General features: G+C 39.9%; 1 protein-coding gene across 1 annotated transcript; it reads left to right on the top strand.

Annotated features, from left to right (window-relative positions):
- Positions 1 to 16,498: 16,498 nt before the first annotated feature.
- FANCF (FA complementation group F) lies at positions 16,499 to 17,596 on the top strand. Its single transcript, XM_068978855.1, has one exon. The coding sequence runs from the start codon at positions 16,499 to 16,501 to the stop codon at positions 17,576 to 17,578; it is 1,080 nt and encodes a 359-aa protein (XP_068834956.1). The 3' UTR covers positions 17,579 to 17,596.
- The last annotated feature ends 603 nt before the right edge of the window (positions 17,597 to 18,199 follow it).

Genomic DNA, 18,199 nt, shown 5'->3' with positions numbered 1-18,199 from the left:
AGTGCTATAACACACACATGCACACATACACACACCTACAATAGTGACAGACATCATTAGTGGGAGAGCAACAAGCCATACCTTTGCATGATATTCATTGTAACTTGAACTACCTTGGACTATTTCCACCAAAAGCAATTTTCTCTAGCTCATAAGATCTTATGGCTTATGAATAAAGCGTGGAGATGGCTTTCATTTGTTAATACTGCTTTACCCTTTGTTGTGGATTTGTCAAAGCATAAAATTAACTTCTAGATGCTTTTTAAGTTTTGTTTTAATTCCAGTAATGCTTTATAGTTTACCTGGATGACACATATCTTTTTTTCCTCCAATATATGAATACCCTTTTCACATTCAATTTCTCCTTTACACAATTCTATTTTTTCCTCCCTTTTTCTCCCTACATCAATCTTCTTTGCATCATCAGATAATATTTTCAATGTTCTATGCCTAAGGCCCATCTTCTTAATTGGTGCTAGTGTCTGTCATGTACTGAATTAAGAAAAATAGCTAAGGCAGATACCCGGCTCTTCTCGTTAATGACATGTGTTGCTGCAACTCACAAGATGATGGTAAACTTGAAGTTTCAGAAAATACAGCCAAGTTTAAGACCACAAAAATCTAAACCCAGAATCAGAAGAGACATCAGTGACTAATGTATGCTCTGGTTTTATAGTTTGTAGAAAGTACAGATGGCGATTGAAATAAAACATTTCTAATTTGCTTTCAAACATTTTTAGCTTCTTGTTCATGAACAAATTTGATCCGCAGTTTTATTCAGACAATAGGACACTGAGACAAAAGGTAGATGAGGAACCGCCGCCCCCACCCACGCCAGAGTAAAGCAATAGGAGACTCATTCCCTGTGGGTCTCAACTCCAGGACGAGACTGGCAGGACAGTTAAGGGAAAAGTCTGGGCCCTGCCTAGACCACATATTTCTTCTTCTCAAAGTCAGGAGACCGCCTAGACTACACTGCACAGAAAGGCTCCTCGGAGATCAAAGGGGAGTGATGTCAAAGGATGTTCTCTGCCCATATGTCTTTTGGGTAAAATTCATCTTGGCTAAAGAGATGCATACACACATGTGGGAGGATCCTGAGGTGTGCCAAGTATGGACTGTGAAACAGGAAAATCAGAATGACTGGCCAAAGGAAATTCAGAAGAAATGCCCCATAAAAGCAATTCAAACCACTAGGAGGATGCCACTCAAGGACCTTCTCTTTCTCCCTGAGTCCACCCGTGTCTACCCACGTGTTGTACCCTTTTCCCTATTAATAAATACTTTACTTGCTTCACTACTTTCCCTCTTTGTGGGAATTCTTTCCTGCAAAGCCGAAGGGCCAGGGCCCTTGTCACTGACCACTGGTCTAGTGGCTACCATCTGGTGCTTTCGCCGCCACGACCCAGCCCAGTCTCCGCTGGGAACCCAAGCCCGCTTCAAGCCACTGCAGGCCGAGGCCACCCTCGATCAACACCTCGTAAAAATTGTTTTACTGTCTAGTAAATAAAAATACTTCTATGAAATGAGAAGAAAGTATGATCTAAGGAGCACAGGAAGTACACAGATATACTAGAGACATGATGTTTACATAATACTCTTCTTCAGAATTATTAAATGATTTATAAAATCTCATATACTCAGTCTTAAGTATTGCACTAATTTTGCTAATTTCAGTAGTTAGTCTTAAAGAGACATGGAAGGTAAGGAAATACAGCTAGGCTCTGTACCAAAAAAGTATATGATTTACATCTTATGGTTTGGTTTCTTTGCTGAACCAGCAGAGGAAGCATTTATGAGACCTGCCAGAACATACATTAATTTTTTCAATGAAGCGGAATTTATAAGTGGAACCAAATTATATATGAGAATTATACAGATATCTCCACAAATAGAGACAGTCATTTTTTTCTAAAACAAATGCCAATTTCCACAATTTGGAGAGCTTATGATTTCAACAAAATACAGTATTTTTTTTATTCTTGCTTTCAATTTTGGAATTAAAGAATGGGTGGAGACTCTAGTAATATTTTTGGAAAGCTTCTTGCCATGTCATAAACTTATCTCAGAAGGTTTCCTATTTACTTTTTTAACTATTAGGAAAATCTTTATTAAGTACTTAAGTTAGGTACTATGGGACTACAAAGATGAATCAGACAAACTATTTCCCTTGAAGAATTTTCCCTGGGTGAAGGAAACAGACAAATGAAGAACTAGGTTAGGGAAGATTCTAGAGAAGAGCAAACAGAAGCAAGATCAGCACTGTCTCTGGAATCAGGGTAGGTGTAGTTGAAATAAGGATGACCCTGGAGGATAAGGTAGAGCGTTGAATCCACGCATGGAGGTGCGGAGTATACAGTATTCAGGGAATGAGAGGCAGTCTGGGGAGGCTGGGGATTCAGATGATAGAGGGTAGTAATGTGGATGAGGCTCTGATAGAGATTTATTTATTTATTTTTTTTTGATGCGGACCATTTTTAAAGGTTTTGTATTGACTTTGTTACAGTATTGTTTCTGTTTTAAGTTGGTTTTTTGGGGGGTAGGGGGGAACAAGGCATGTGGCATCTTAGCTCCCCAACCAGGGATCAAAGCCACACCCTCTGCATTGAAAGGTATAGTCTTAACCACTGGACCACGAAGGAAGTCCCAGATTTTAGATGGTCTTGAATACCATACTAAGTTTAGACTCTTAATAGCATAACTCAAGTTTTAATTCAATTAATTTTCTAACAGATTTGGTTATTCATTCAGGGGTAAACATCACACAGCTTTATTTTTTCCCTCTGATGAAAACTTCCATTTTCTAACCAATAGAAAGAGTTATAAAACTCTCCATTGACCATAATTCTATGGTCTGTGCTTTTGTTTTATAATATAAAGATTGAGGAATGCACTTCACATTGAGAAGGAATCTGCTTTAGCAGGAACAAAAAATAAGTAAAAATTATACTAATTACTTCTCATCACTTTGACCTACATGTTCTTACAGGTTATTTTATGCTTACTTAGAAAGAAAACCACTTAAATAATTTCAAGTAGAGGGGTTTAAAATATTATTGGACCATTAAGTGATAATGACCTTGTCATGGTCCAGGCTCGGGCTAGAAAAGAATTTCCAGACATGAGACAGAATGAGAGGGAAATAAAGTTTATTAGAATAGGAGAGGCTGTTAGAAGAGCAGGCCAGCTCAAGAGAGAACTGACATTGAACAGGGATCCTTAGTCCACTTTTATACCCAGGATACAAGGAGTGGGACAGGGGTCTTGCAGGTCATTTCTTGATTAGATGAGCCAGATATGCCGGGTGGGGGAAGAGTAGGGCAAATACCTTCTCCCTAAGGGGTAGGAGGGGAGACAGGTTATACTGTTCCATTAATAGTTACAACATGGGGGAGGGAAGGGCGATAAGGGTCTGGTTTTTCCATTCCTGCTTTCCAAAAGCCTCCTTGGTTTTACCTGCTCTTTCGTCCTTGGGTCACCACAGACCTCACAGTGTTCAGCCAGGTTTTAAGCACCTTCACCTGGGTATCATCTAAGGCTCCAGTTACAACTGTTGTATAACAAACCACCCCACATTTAGTGATGCAGAGTAACCACCATGTAATTTTGCTAATGAATTCTATGGAAAATATTAGACAGAGCCCTGCCTGGATGGCTCATCTCTGTCCCACAGAGATCAGAGAGAAAGAAGGAATGAGGAACTAATGTCAAAAGGCAGAACAGAGAGGGAGAGACAGTGGGGGAAGAAAAGCAAAAGGGGCTTCAGTTTTGCAAAACATCTCCAAGTGAATGACCAGCCTTTGGAAAGGTGTGTTCATCTCCTCTATTCACAGGTGGGCAAAGACAAACTATCTCTCTAGGAGCTGGACAAAAACACTTTAGTTTACAGTCAAGCAGAGGGGCAGGGTCCTCTAGACAAGCCATTAGTTAAAAACAAAAGCAAAGAAAAGCAAGTCAAAGAAACAGTTTCCAGCATGGAGTCAGAACTGGCTTTCTCCTGGCAACAGCTGAAGGAGGAAATGGCCACCCACTCCAGTATGCTAGGCTGGAGAATTCCATGGACAGAGGCAGGCTACAGTCCATGGGGTCACAAACAGTCAGACATGACTGAGCGACTAACAACGCAACAGTAGGAAAACTCAAACAGTTAAGGGTTGGAACAATCTGTAGGCTTTGACACTCTCATATCTGGTGCCTGGGGTTAAATAAATGAAGGATTCTCCTTGAAAACTGGCCTTCTGTATTGCATGATGCTCAGATTCCCAGAGGGAGTGCTGTTAGAGGAATGTCCTAAGAGCAGGCAGGCAAAGAGAACCAGGTGGAAGATGCGTGGCCTTTCAGGATCTAGCCTCAGGAGTCACATGGCATCCTTTCTGTCATGCATTATTAGTCAACTTGGCCATGAGTTTATCTTTTAAATATTTGGATGGAAGACCATCAAATATTTCCAGGCCATGTTTAAAGCTGCCATACCTAGATCCTAACTCAGTGAGTGACAGTCCCTCCATCGTGTTCGACTCTTTGAGACCCCATTGACCGTAGCCTGCCAGGCTCCTCTGCCCATGGAATTCTCCAGGCAAGAATACTGGAGTGGGTTGTCATATTGATTATTTGAAATTTTCTTCTCTCTTAGACCGGGTCTTGCTGATGCAGGTTCTATTTTGACTGGGTTGTTTGTTTTGATTATACTAAGTCTCTTGAGCTGTTTGTAAATTTTGGTCACATCATCCCTTGTCGGTCATATCATTAACAGATTCTATTATATTCACTATTTTAACCCTAGGGCATAATCTGGCACATAGCATGGGTTCAACAAAATATTAGTTGAAAAAAATGAATAAACTAGTGCCCAAAAGGAATTTGCTTGCCTCATTTTTTTGTTGTTTTGCCAGTCCTGATGGGTAGAATATCCTTTTCATTCCTCAGTCTACCGATTCATATATATATGAATATATATGGGGCTTTCCTGGTGGCTCAGATGGTAAAGAATATGCTTGCAATTCAGGAGACCCGGGTTCGATCTTTGGGTTGGGAAGATTCCCTTGGAGAAGGGAATGGCAACCCATTCCAGCATTCTTGCCTGTACAATCCCATGGACAGAGAAGCCTGGTGAGCTACATACAGTCCATGGGGTCACAAAGATACAGTATTTCAATGAGAAAGAGAACTCTCTAATATCAATAGTATTTAGTAGCTGTTCTAGGCGCCCTGCAAACATGACTGTACTGAGTCATCACAACTTTGTGACAAATATTATGATCTCCTGTTTGTGAATGAATGGACTCAAAAGTTGAAGTAACTTGCCTGAGGTAAATGTAAAAGCAAAAAAAGTATTAATCCCAGGTGTTAATCCCTGATTCCAACTTCGTTGAACTTGACACTTACTGAACACCATGTATCAGTGGTTATGTTAGGAACCAAAGGTATAAAACTTAGCTCCTACTTTATAGGAGCTCAAAGTCTAATGAAAAGAAGTCTAACCATCATAGAAAGTACATATTTTTCCCAACCCATCAGCTTGCATTCCTCTGTCCTGTAAGGTACTACAGAAAGTACTGTGGACATTAAAAATACCAGTAAAGACGCTTATCTCATTCAAAAAGTTTAAGCTGGAGCAGAGACGCACAAATCCCCTTGAAACTGTAACTGGCCTATGCATTCCTGCCCTTTTTGTGGAAGAGGGGCCTGCACAGTGAAGGACTACTGAAGTCAATCCGGGTGGTAGCAATATGACCAGCGTGCAGATGGATCCAGTTGGTTCATGTCATTAAACATTTGGGTCATAACACAAACCTAACTTCTACTGAAAGACAGTAAATGGTAAATGACAAATTAACAATCCAACCACAAATGTTAAAAGAATCTGGAAGTGATACAGATTACTTTCAGCTGGAACTACCTGGAAAGGCTCATAAAAGAGGGAGGATTTGGTTTGCGTTTTGGAGCATAGAAGGAAGTGTTTCACGTGAAGCAGAAGAGAAGACAATGATTCCAGGCGCAAGAAACATTAGCCACAGTAGTTGAGAAATGAAAGACCATGACTGTGCTGGGCTAGCAATAAGGCTGGGGATTCCCAGGTGGTGCTAGTGGTAAACAACCACCTGCCAGTGCAGGAGAGATAAGAGCCATGGGTTCAGTCCCTGGGTCGGGAAGATCCCCTGGAGGAGGGCACGGCAACCCACTCCAGTATTCTTGCCTGGAGAATTCCCATGGACAGAGGAGCCTGGCAGGCTATAGTCCACAGGGTCACACAGAGATGGACACGACTGACATGACTTAGCACACACGCACAGAAACAGGCTAGTTTAGTAAAATTAGAGGTAAGCTGTATTTTAAAGGAAACATTATAAAATAAAGCCTGCATATGTTTCTAACTATTTTTGAGCTCATGTGCTATTCTATGCTGTCAGTCATGTCTGACTCTTTGTGACCCCATGGACTGTAGCCTACCAGGAGCCTCTGTCCGTGGGATTGTCCAGGCGAGAAGGCTGGAGTGGGCTGCTGTTTCCTACTCAATGGGATCTTCCCAACTCATGGATCTAACCCGTCTCTTGCATCTCCTGCACTGTCAGGCAGATTCTTTACCACAGCACACCACTTAGGAAAACCTTTTAAGCTCCTATACTACACAAAATATTAGCACCCTTTCACTGAGTGCTTTGTATTAAACAAATCTGGTGAGTCTTATTCTAACCATCTATGGAAACAAATGAGAGAGCAGAAATGGAAAAAAAAAAAAGTCAGAAAGAAAGAAGACAAAAAGAAGGAAGGAAATTTTAGCATAAGAAAGCAAACTTGGCAGTGTACAAGTACTACTTAACTAAGCCACTTACCATGGGTAGAACATAAAGCAGGCTTTTTGATTTGGGGATTATTGTCTACAAGAGATGCCATAGAAAAACAATTTAGCATAGTCAAATGTCTTATGACTCTGTTTCCAAATACTCTTCTTTTCTCAAAATAGAATTTTCTTTTGGCAGTTCAATTGCCTATTTCTTTTAATGCTGTGCTGGCAGTTCTTCCCATGTTTTATCATCTGGGTATCAGATTAGCATTCATAGTTTATGTTCCTCGACCATATACCTAATGAGATTATAAAAGGCAGGAATGCATAGATTTAAAGTTGAAAATACTTCGACTGTTAGAAGTTTAGTGCTAGATTTAGTGTCCTTTGGGCTCTAAAAAGTAGAGAAGAATAAGGGGAAATTTGGCAGCCATTACAAGCAATAAAAGGTAAATGGATCTTAAAGCACACTGTTAGAGGTATTCAGTCATGCTGTTAAATTAAGCTCCCCTTCCCTTTTCATTAAAATCTGTAAACAAACTAAGTAAAATCATCACATCAGAGAGCCGGAGAAGAACATAATGTTCACATCAATCATTTCTTGTTATACAGAATTGCAGATATTAACTGATACTCTGGTTGCCTAGAGGATAAGAACACCAAACTGTTTTTGTCCTAAGAATGTTATGCTTTAAAAATTATAGTATTTACTAACATCTATTTTTTATCTATAAGGTTTGGCATTCTTTATTTGCTTAAATTATATTGTTGCTTGCCATCCCTGCTGCTGCTGCTGCTAAGTCGCCTCAGTCATGTCCGACTCTGTGCGACCCCATAGACGGCAGCCCACCAGGCTCCCCCATCCCTGGGATTCTCCAGGAAGAACACTGGAGTGGGTTGCCATTTCCTTCTCCATTGCCATCCCTAACTTTATCATATTTTAATTATTATTTAGGAAAATGTATCTCTGAAAATTTTCTCAATACTTTGTATTACACAGTCAAGTTTAATTTACTACATATATATATTTATGTGTGTGCATATATATTTTTTTAATCTTGTCTTTATTATTACCTTCCACTTTCTGCTTTAGAATCCTCTGTAAATTTTGTCTTGTTCTGAACTTCTGGCATGTTCTAAACATGCTGAATTAGCCACGAAATACTGAAATGTCTTCAAAAGGATCCGACTTTTACCAACATCCTGGTAACAGAGATGATGTTCAGTTGTATACATTCCCTCCTCTACATCCAGCATCAATAAAACACATGAATACAAGAATTACTAAAAGTAGGGGAAAAGTGAAGATACACCATATTCTAAGATAACCAAAAACAGGGAGTTTTACCCAATGGATCTGTTTAAATAGGGATAGGCAAACTGCTAGAAAACACCATTCGTTAATCCACTCAAAAGAAAAAAGGGAAAAGAAATATTAACTATGGCACTTTTGCTGTAAACATTCTTTTTGCCCCTTAAGTGGAGTGCTTCATCAAATCCAGGGGAATATTCCCTTTAAAGCCTTTCTTTATGTTTAAAATCTGGTAACTAAATGATAAAAGCATTACCAGAAAGAATTTTTACATACCCATAAAATGTCTCTGTGACATTGTGAATTTTGTTTTAATCACTTATTTGTCTTATTTCAGCCAGTTTGTTTTGAAATGCTAGGAACCTGTGGGTAAAATACTCCTTGACATTAATGATATTAGCAGACTAGCTCAATCTAAGAATTTGGAAGTTATTAAAAAGTTTCTTGATTACTTTTCCACCATATTTGCTACCCAGTGAGAGAATATTAATTATGAAGATCAATTCATTTACTACCTTTTTAAAGAAAGTATAAAATGAGTTGTGTATTTGCATGTACTAAAATGCCTATTTTTCTTAGCTTTCTTTTTTATATATTAATTCTCTTAGGACATTTCTGGTTATATGTCTGGAAACTTCAGCCATCCAGAAAAAAAGAAGGCTGGGAAATAATGAAAAAAATGTGCTGAAAGAATTCACATAAAAGTTTTGGAGACTTGAAAATGGGAACAACAGACACAAAAAGTTATTGAACCAGGAAAAAAAAAAGGCCTTCCTGGCAGGTACCTTTATAGCAATACACTGATAACTGTGGGATAAAAATAAAGGCACCTAGACATTATTACAGTTCTCCTCCATGAAATCAAAATTCTAACTCAAAGGTAAAGAGAGAATCTGATTCATATTTTATCTTTTTGGTTTAAACATTAGGGAAAAAAAATTACCAGTTGTAAAAGAAAAATGAAATCTTAAAAATAATATTAGTTCAATTATTTAGTCCAAGTATCTTCTTTGGAATTACATCTTATTTAATTCTATACAAATATACACATAAACACACATAAAGAGGATGGTGCACAATCTGTGTATTGACATATAATGTTAAAACTATATAGAATCAGTTTATGTTAATATGAATCTCACCATTGGCCCTTAGATACTGATATTTTCCAATAGGTGTCCAAGCAGTGGAAAAAATATAATAATGCTAAGTCAGATGAGTTTCTTCCAGTGGGATTAGTTAAAGTATTTACTTTCTTTCTGAATATTAGCAATCCAAGAGATATTAAATTAAATGCTAAGATTCTAGGAATTGGATGAGAGGTTATTTAAGGAAGGGGAGAAATTCTTGTTTAAATTTTGCCTTCTGAATAATTCAATCCATGTTTTTCATTACTCTCATGCAACCAAGATTTCCTCTGGAGTTACCATAGTATTCACTAATCACTAATAAAATACTCTATTACCTAATTTGCGAACCCAGGGGATACTGAAGTTGTGAAGAAAGACGGTAATCTGAGATTAAAAAACAAATTCATAAGAGTTTCCACTGAGCCGTGATTCACTCTTTTTTCCCCTTCTTTTCAATTTATGGGCTTTCACTTGAAATCAATACCAATTCACATTCCATTCCAAAGGTAAAGGGATTTCACTCAATCACTTGAATATGCAGAGTAATTTTGATTCTTCCCTCCATTAAGATCTAATGATTCTTCTTCAGAAGGAATTTTCAAGTCTGAGCACCACTCACTCCCCACCCCTTCTTAAATGTTTCCTCTGCTACTTCCTTAGTGAAGCTGTCATTTTGTACACCTGAACTACTGCAATACATCTCTAGTGGACCTCCATTTACAGCCATTTGTCTCAGCTGGCTACAACCAATTCTCCATGTTGCTTTATAACAGATATGATTATGTCATTCTTGTGCTCTAAAACTTGTCAACAGAATCTGAATGCCAATTGTACACAGACCCTATTCCTTACTGTAGTATTCAAGGTCTTCACAATCTGGGTCCATCTGCAAACCCTCTTTTCTACACATCGGACAGGAGACTTTCAGAATTATAGATTTCACAGGCTTATAACCTATCTATCTTTTATCTAGCTATAAATATATGTATGTATGCTAAGTTGTTTCAAACATATTTGACTTTTTGAGATCAATGGACTGTAGACTGCCAGGCTCCTCTGTCCATAGGATTCTCCAGGCAAGAATACTGGAGTGGGTTGCCATGCAATCCTCCAGATCTTCATGACCCAGGGATCAAACTCACATCTCCTGCAGCTTCTGCACTGCAGGCAGATTCTTTACTACTGAGCCACCAGGGAAGCCCATAGATATATGCATATTTCTACAAATGTATACCTATAAACACATATAAACTTTCTAAAGTAGATGGTTAAGAAAATAACTGCAAACTTTAAATTTTTTTTCAAATAAAGAAAACACAAAATTGCCTTAAAACATCAACTTTATTAAGAAATACTTTTCCCCTTCACTTAAATTTAGCATACTTATGAAAACACTTCACCTTGTTCTGTCATCTATTTTTCATATATCACTATAATAATGATGACTTTGTCATAGATTGGCAGGAATGTCTGGCAATGACAGGTATTTGGGAATCACTGCAGTAGACTAGTCATCATTCCCTAAACACACACTGATTGATAATATTATGACTCACAGACTTATATTAATTATGAGAATAGTTGAAAACACAGATGACTGTATCAGTCAAGACCTTGGCAGGAAACCAGCACAGTCCACAGGGATTCTGAAGGTAATTTAACAGAGTAGAAGCAAGGTCAGGGTTAAGGAAATCAACAAGGTCTGTTAGAGCATCCAGGGATTAGCAAAAGCAGGAAGTCCCTGGGGCTGCATGGAATACTAGAAGGTATCAGAAGCTCAGGGAGGCCTCAAGGAATTTGTAAATGAAAGAACCAGAATCCTGAGCCCTTGCTTCTGCTGCTGCTGCTAAGTCGCTTCAGTCTTGTCTGACTCTGTGCAACTCCATTGACAGCAGCCCACCAGGCTCCCCCATCCCTGGATTCTCCTTAGCAGAGAGCAAAGAAAGAAAAAAACTACATCCCTTGCCTCTTTCTGATGGTTAATGTCTCTCATTGGTCAATTCAGCAGCAAGCCAGAGGGCCAGGGGGACAAGGCTGACAGTGTCAGTAAGGATCAGGCCAGTTCTCTGAACAAACAGAGAAAAGAAGAGAACAAGGCTAGGGAAATATGGGAAGGGCAAAAGGAAAATATCTAATCAACCAATTTTCTTCCTGGCTTATTTGTAGAAAATTTAAGGCAAGCTAATTTGAATTGCAGTGGTCTTTATTTTGCCCCCCTTCCTTAGCTAATTGTGTTAGAAAGCCTATGTTGGAGCAGTGCTATCCAAAATCTTTGTGTGTTATGGCACATATCAGTCAACCAAAGAGAATTTCATATGCATACAAACAGTCCTCAATTTACAAGGGTTTCACTTAAGAATTTTCAACTTTACAATGGTGCAAAAGTGATATGCATTCAGTAGACTCATACTTTGAATTTTGATCTTTTTGCAGGCTACAGCTATGTGGTCTGATTCCAGTCTCCTGATGCTGGGCAGCTGCGGTGAGTGACAGCTCCCAGTCAGCCATGCAATCACGAGGGTCAACCATCAATACTCTGACAGTCACTCTGTACCCATAAAACCATTGTTTTCTTTAAATATAGTGCTCAATAAATGTCATGAGATACCAGACATTTTATTATAAAACAGGCTTTGTGTTACATGATTTTGTTCAATTGTAGGCTATTGTAAGTGTTCTGAGCATATTTAAGCTAGGTGAGGCTAAGCTATAGTGTTTGGCAGGTTAGGAGTATTAAACACAGTTTTCCAAATTCACTGACATATTGAGTGCAACACTTTCACAGCATCATCATTTAGGATTTGAAATAGCTCAACTGGAATTCCATCATCTCCACTAGCTTTGTTTGTAGTGATGCTTCCTAAGGCCCACTTGACTCCACACTCCAGGATGTCTGGCTCTAGGTGAGTGATCACACCATCACAGTTATCTGGGTCATTAAGATCTTTTTTGTATAGTTCTGTGTATTCTTGCCACCTGTTCTTAGTATCTTCTGCTTCTGTTAGGTCCATACCATTTCTGTCCTTTATTGTGCCCATCTTTGCATGAAATGTTCCCTTGGTATCTCTAATTTTCTTGACGAGGTCTCTAGTCTTTCCCATTCTATTGTTTTCCTCTATTTCTTTGCACTGATCACTGAGGAAGGCTTTCTTATTTCTCCTTGCTATTCTTTGGAACTCTGCATTCAGATGGGTATACTTTTCCTTTTCTCCTTTGCCTTTTGCTTCTCTTTTTTTCTCAGGTATTTGTAAGGCCTCTTCAAACAACCATTTTGCCTTTTTGCATTTCTTTTTCTTGGTGATGGCCTTAAGATATTTTTAAGCTTATGACTGGTTTAATGGGACAATTCTACCATAAGCTGAGAAAGATCTACATACAAAAGGCTTGGTGAAAAAAATTCTTTTTGCATTCTCTTTATATGATATTTTAAATAGAGATGATTCTACATATTAAATTATATGAAACTTCCTAACAATATTTAAGACTAAAATTTTCACAAAGGAAAATTAATCATGCTTTTTTTCATATTTTTTTAGTCTTGGTTTCGATGCTTGAAAGGGTCAGTCACAATTCCTGAGCAAGACCTTAACAAAGTTCTCTTCTTATTCTTAAGACACCTGACTAGAAATGTTGTTGATAAAATAGGTAAAACCATTTTTATAGCCTTTTAAAATTGATATGGAATGAGGCTGTATTTAAAGAAAAGATCTTTTTTCCTTTCCTTATAAAGGCAATAAATTTTGTGAATATAATGTTAAATACTACTTTAATGATGGAAGTGAATTTCAAGTCCAAAAACATTTCAAGTCAGGTGTCCCAAAGTTTTAATCAAGTTCTAAATTTCAGAATAAACATGCATTGTCAGAGCAGTCCTTATGCTACTAGCTTTGAGGCCACTTAAAGTCACATCCACTGTAAGTGTCTCAAATTTGTGAAAACAGAGATTTAGGGCCACCATCTAGATCCATGCCCACAGATCTCATCTCTAATCCTTCCTCCAGCACCCTCCTCTGAGCTCACAAGTGTTTGCCCTGTCTCTCTGGACATTTAGAACTTCACTGCTAACTTCTTGATGGGCTGTGATGTGCACTCTCTCCAGTCATTAGATGACCAGGTGGCAGACCACATCCAAAGAACTGAAGAGTGGCTTATCAGACCTCTCGTGATCTAAGTGTTAGGACCAAACTGGAGCCAGGACAGGCTCTAAGGGGCAGGCTAGGCCTGAGGTTTAGTCTCTAGGAAGGCTGAGGCACTGGAAACTCCCGCAGGCAGTGTAGCTCGACCAATCAGAAAAATCCCCGTAGCCCCTCGCCTGCGCCAGACCTGAGCCAATCCAGATAGGGATGCGAGGTTTAAAAGTCCTGCGTGCGTGTATGGTTTAACCAATCAGCTATGCTGTTACAGGAACAAAGAACCATCTGTATAAAAGTAGATGTGATTCAGAGCTCAGGGCTCTTGTTGGATTCCACTGTGCTGGATGAGACCTGGGCCCTAACTTGAGCTAGCAATAAACCCCTTTATGCTTTTGCATTGCTGCCAACATCTTATTCTCTCAGTTTTGGGGACTCGGACTCTGGGCATAACATAAGCAATGACTCCAGTCTCACAAACTCCACCCAGACTCCCCAAGGCCAAAGGAGATCGATGTTTATAACATACAGTTGTAAACTTTCCCACCATACACTGATCGAAAAGTTTAAGATCCAGAAAAACATTTGCTTAGTTATAGTCAGTTACCTTTCTGAAAACCGTTCCAAAGAGTAAAAAGATCAACACTGTTGTTGTTGTTGTTTTTAAGATATATAAATGTAATGTTTTTGAGATTTGGTATGATGTTCTACAATCTGATCAGAGACTAGGTACAGGAACATAGGATGCAAGTTAAAGCCATTGGTTCCTGGACTTCATTGTCAAATTACTCTGTACACATCTAATGTCCTCTGTCCATTAAAATTCATTTGATGACTTTCCCCCTTTGTAATGGAAGCAAGTAAAACAAAGAAATTTTTGATTTTATATAAATAACTCCCACTAAGACGTATCACCTCTGAGAAAAAGACTACATTGTCACAAAAAGTGGCAAGTATGTTTGTAAAGTTTCTATAAGAAATCTGTCTTCAAAAGTTGTGTCAGCTTGTTATTTATTGTTGCTACTGGAGAATATAGAGAGACCTACTCAAAACTCAGTCTTGAATCAAGTAACTGAGTTAGGATCAGGTGTAACCATTGCCCATAGTATTTGCCCTCAGAGTGATTGCAAACTGCCAAAGCACTTTCCTTCCATGAAACTGATTCTAGAATGAGAGAAAAAACCCCTCTAAGTCTGCCCTGCCTGAAGATGTAGAGTCCAGGTCTGCTTGTTCCTATAAAAAAGCATTATTTCCACAAGCAGAGGACTGAAATAAGTGTCAATACGTGAATATAACATTGTTCAGAGTAATACAAAGGGGCATCAGAATACTATGTTTTCATTGGTCTCCCAGTTCCAGTGTCCTATAATTTCTGACATAATGCATATCTTAAAATAACTAAAAATATGAAACCTAACCTAGAGCATGGCACAACTTGATTTTTCAAGTCTTAATAGTCCATAGGAAAAGAATGCATCAGAAATCTCTCAGGACCAACAGTAAATATGGCAACATCAAGCTGCGTGTTTCTTTGCTAAAATTTTCTCCACCTTTGACCATAGATTGTTGGTGGTTGCTCTTTTATATTACAGAGGAACAGAATCTGGAGAAGACATGAGAAGATATTCACTTCTGAGGCTTATATAACATTAAAAATAATAGCAGTGTTCAGAGAGTGTTTATATGCCCCATACACTGCTGTTCTGAAAACTGGTATTACTTCGGTATATTTAGATGAAAGCTACAGAAATAAAACTGGCAAAAGAAATGGGAATATATAGTGTTATAATCTTAAACAGGGTTAATTTGAGAGTTGTCTTAATCCAACGTATTCCTTGTGATTCTGAAATTCATTGGTTCAGGGAAAGATGGATCTGGTAGCTTTTGGGCTTCATAAAAATATTCAACAGCATCAAGAGGAAGAAACAATTTCTTAAGCATGCTTGATATCCAGCTTGTATACAGCTGCATTGTCCAATACAACTATCACTTCATACTGGTCAATGTTCATGATCTACCAACTCTGAAGAGTAAGAAAAGTAATTATATAGGCCTCACTGATTAGAATTGATTCACCTGGCCATTTCTGAACAAATTTCTGTCGTTAGGAAACACTACACATTGGTCTGCTTAAGACTGGGTTTCCTAAATTAATTACTAAATTAAGAGAGGGTTGGATTAACACAATTAGCTCAAAGCAGCCTACCGCTCCACTGTGAGCTGCAATCAGTACTCAAAACTGAATCTTTATTATGCAAAGGGAGTTAGGGTAATGATAGAATGGATACTAAAAGACAGCCAAAATACCAAAGATGGCATTTCACATTTATCATTTTATTTAATCCTCACCAGGATCATATGAGGTAGGCTTTTTGTGAAAGCCTCTTTTTCTGATGCTTGTTTACGAATGCTTAACTCCCACAGTTAAATGCCACATAGTTCAATTAGTTGGGTGAAATAAGAGTCAATTTAGCTATTCTGCTTTGGAAATTACAAAAACGAAAAACAACAGTGAAACTCTGAAATAAAATTTTACATTCTTTAACATTTTAAGAAAGTGTTAATCTTGAAGTTTCACTTGACCTAGAATTCAAGTTCTAATAATGAAAGGATAAGGTCAAGGCCCAGGATTTAGCATAGTGTCTAGCATTAATTACTTGGGTCAGTACCTTTTTACTAAACTGAAATGAACTAAAATTTTCATTTAATAACATTTTCTTATATGTAACAGCACGTCTCTGACTTTCCTCAATTATGATGAACCTTAATTAACACAGATTTACTCACGCAAAACTTAGGAAATTTCTACTAGAGACTTTTCTAAAGCGAAAGGAAGCACGGAGACCTCCGTAAATAGCAGCAGCAGCATCTCCCACGTGGATCCGGTAATTTTCCAGTCCTAGCCCTTCATTCAATCTTCCTTGCTTAAAAATCCCCTCAACATCCATGGTGAAATACAGGCCTTTGCTCAGGCTTAAATTTCCCGGAGACCAGGTACCCAGGTTAAGGCCGCTGTGAGATTGACAGGCATTTAATCCAATAGCATTGCAGAGAGGCGTATCATTTGACCGACGCACCAATCAACACGCAAAGAGTCTCCGTCGCCACGGTGAAGGCGGAAGTAAGGCCCTGCGGCGCCCCCATGGACTCACTTCTGGAGCACTTGGATCGTTTCTCTGAGGTTCTGGCTGTCTCCCGCACAACCCACGTCAGCACTTGGGACCCCGCAACCGTTCGCAGGGCTTTACAGTGGGCGGGCTACCTGCGCCACATCCACAGGCGCTTTGGCCGCCATGCCCGTATTCGCAAAGTTCTGGAGCAGCGACTGCAAAACCAGTGGAAGCAGGAGGGTGACTCTGGGCCCGCTCCAGCCCCGGGCTTGGCGAACTTCCAGGCCTTGGGGCACTGTGACCAGCTGCTGTCTCTGCGACTGCTGGCGAACCCGGCCCTCGGAGATGCCTCCTTTCACTTCCTGCTTCAGCAGCTCTTTCCCGGCCCCGGCGTTCCGGACGCCGAGGAGGAGGCGCTCCAGGGCAGCCTGGCCCGCTTCGCCCGCTGCCGGGCCGCTGCCCACATGCTGCGCTTCCACGCCTACAGGGAGAACCCGGTCCTTCAGAAGGACTCAGTGATGAAGACGCAGGCGGAGCTGCTTCTGAGGCGTCTGCAGGAGGTGGGGGAAGCCGAAGCTGAGGGTCCTGGCAGGCTTCTCAGCCGCCTGTGGGAGCGCCTGCCCCAGAGCAACTTCCTGAAGGTGGTGGCGGCCGCGCTGCTGCTGCCGGCGGCATCCCCCCGACTCCAAGAAGAGGAATTGGGAGTAGGCAGCCCCAGAACACCGGGAGACGGGCGTCAAGAGCTGCTTCGTTGGCTTCTGGGGAAATCAGATATCGCGGTTGCCTTTTGCCGCAACCTCCCAGCCGAGCTTCTAACTTCCGTGGCGGGGCGCCATCCAGAGCTGTCCCCTGTCTATCTGGGTCTGCTCACAAACTGGGGTCGCCAACTGCACTATGACCTTCCGAAAGGCCTTTGGATTGGAACTGAGCCCCAGGATGTGCCCTGGGAGGAGTTGTTCAGCAGGTTTCAAAGCCTCTGTCAGGCCCCTCCTCCTCTGAAAGATGAAGTTCTAACTGCCCTGAAGTCCTATAAGGCTCAAGATGGAGATTTCGAAGTCCCTGGTCTTAGCATCTGGACAGACCTGTTGTTAGCTCTTGGGAGTGTTGTATGATATTGCACTGGGGAAGAGACAAGTTTTCAGCCCAGGCCCCAGTTCTCAGTGGGCAACATTGTGTTACTGATTACTCGAATGTATGGTTTACAGAATTAAAATTCCTGTGTTCTCACCACATCTCCTGTATTTTCATGTGTCCAAAATATTTTAGGTCCTAATATATAATAAAGTAATTGTAACTTAATTACAGATATGTAAAGTAACTGCCTTGTAGTGCCATGGAGTTTCTGGATAGAGGAGGTAACATTGCAAGTATCCTACCTAAAGCCATAGATTTAACAATAGTTGTGTTTTAGAACATGCATTTCTAATAATCCTGAAAATATATGTGCTTGTCCCAGAAAAAGTAGGTTTACAGTGACCAACAAGACAACGTTTTTATGTTATTAATGCCTTACTTTTGTAGGTTTTTTTTTTTTTTTTTTAAGTCCTCAGAAGTGAAGAGATTTCTTTAACCAACAACATGTGTTGTCAGGAATGGTTTGGAAAGCCAACTGGCCTGCTAAGTCACTTCAGTTGTGTCCGACTCTGTGCGACCCCATGGACTGCAGCCACCCAGGTTCCTCCATCCATGGGATTTTCCAGGCAAGAGTACTGGAGTGGGTTGCCATTGCCTTC

Source organism: Capricornis sumatraensis, chromosome 8 (genome assembly GCF_032405125.1).
Source record: "Capricornis sumatraensis isolate serow.1 chromosome 8, serow.2, whole genome shotgun sequence".
Classification (NCBI taxonomy): Eukaryota; Metazoa; Chordata; class Mammalia; order Artiodactyla; family Bovidae; genus Capricornis; species Capricornis sumatraensis.
Note: the sequence above shows the minus strand (reverse complement) of the source record. Positions and strands in the feature narration are given on the sequence as shown.

Coding starts and splice junctions, on each gene's coding strand:
- FANCF (XM_068978855.1), top strand. CDS start 16,499: ATGGACTCACTTCTGGAGCACTTGGATCGTTTCTCTGAGGTTCTGGCT.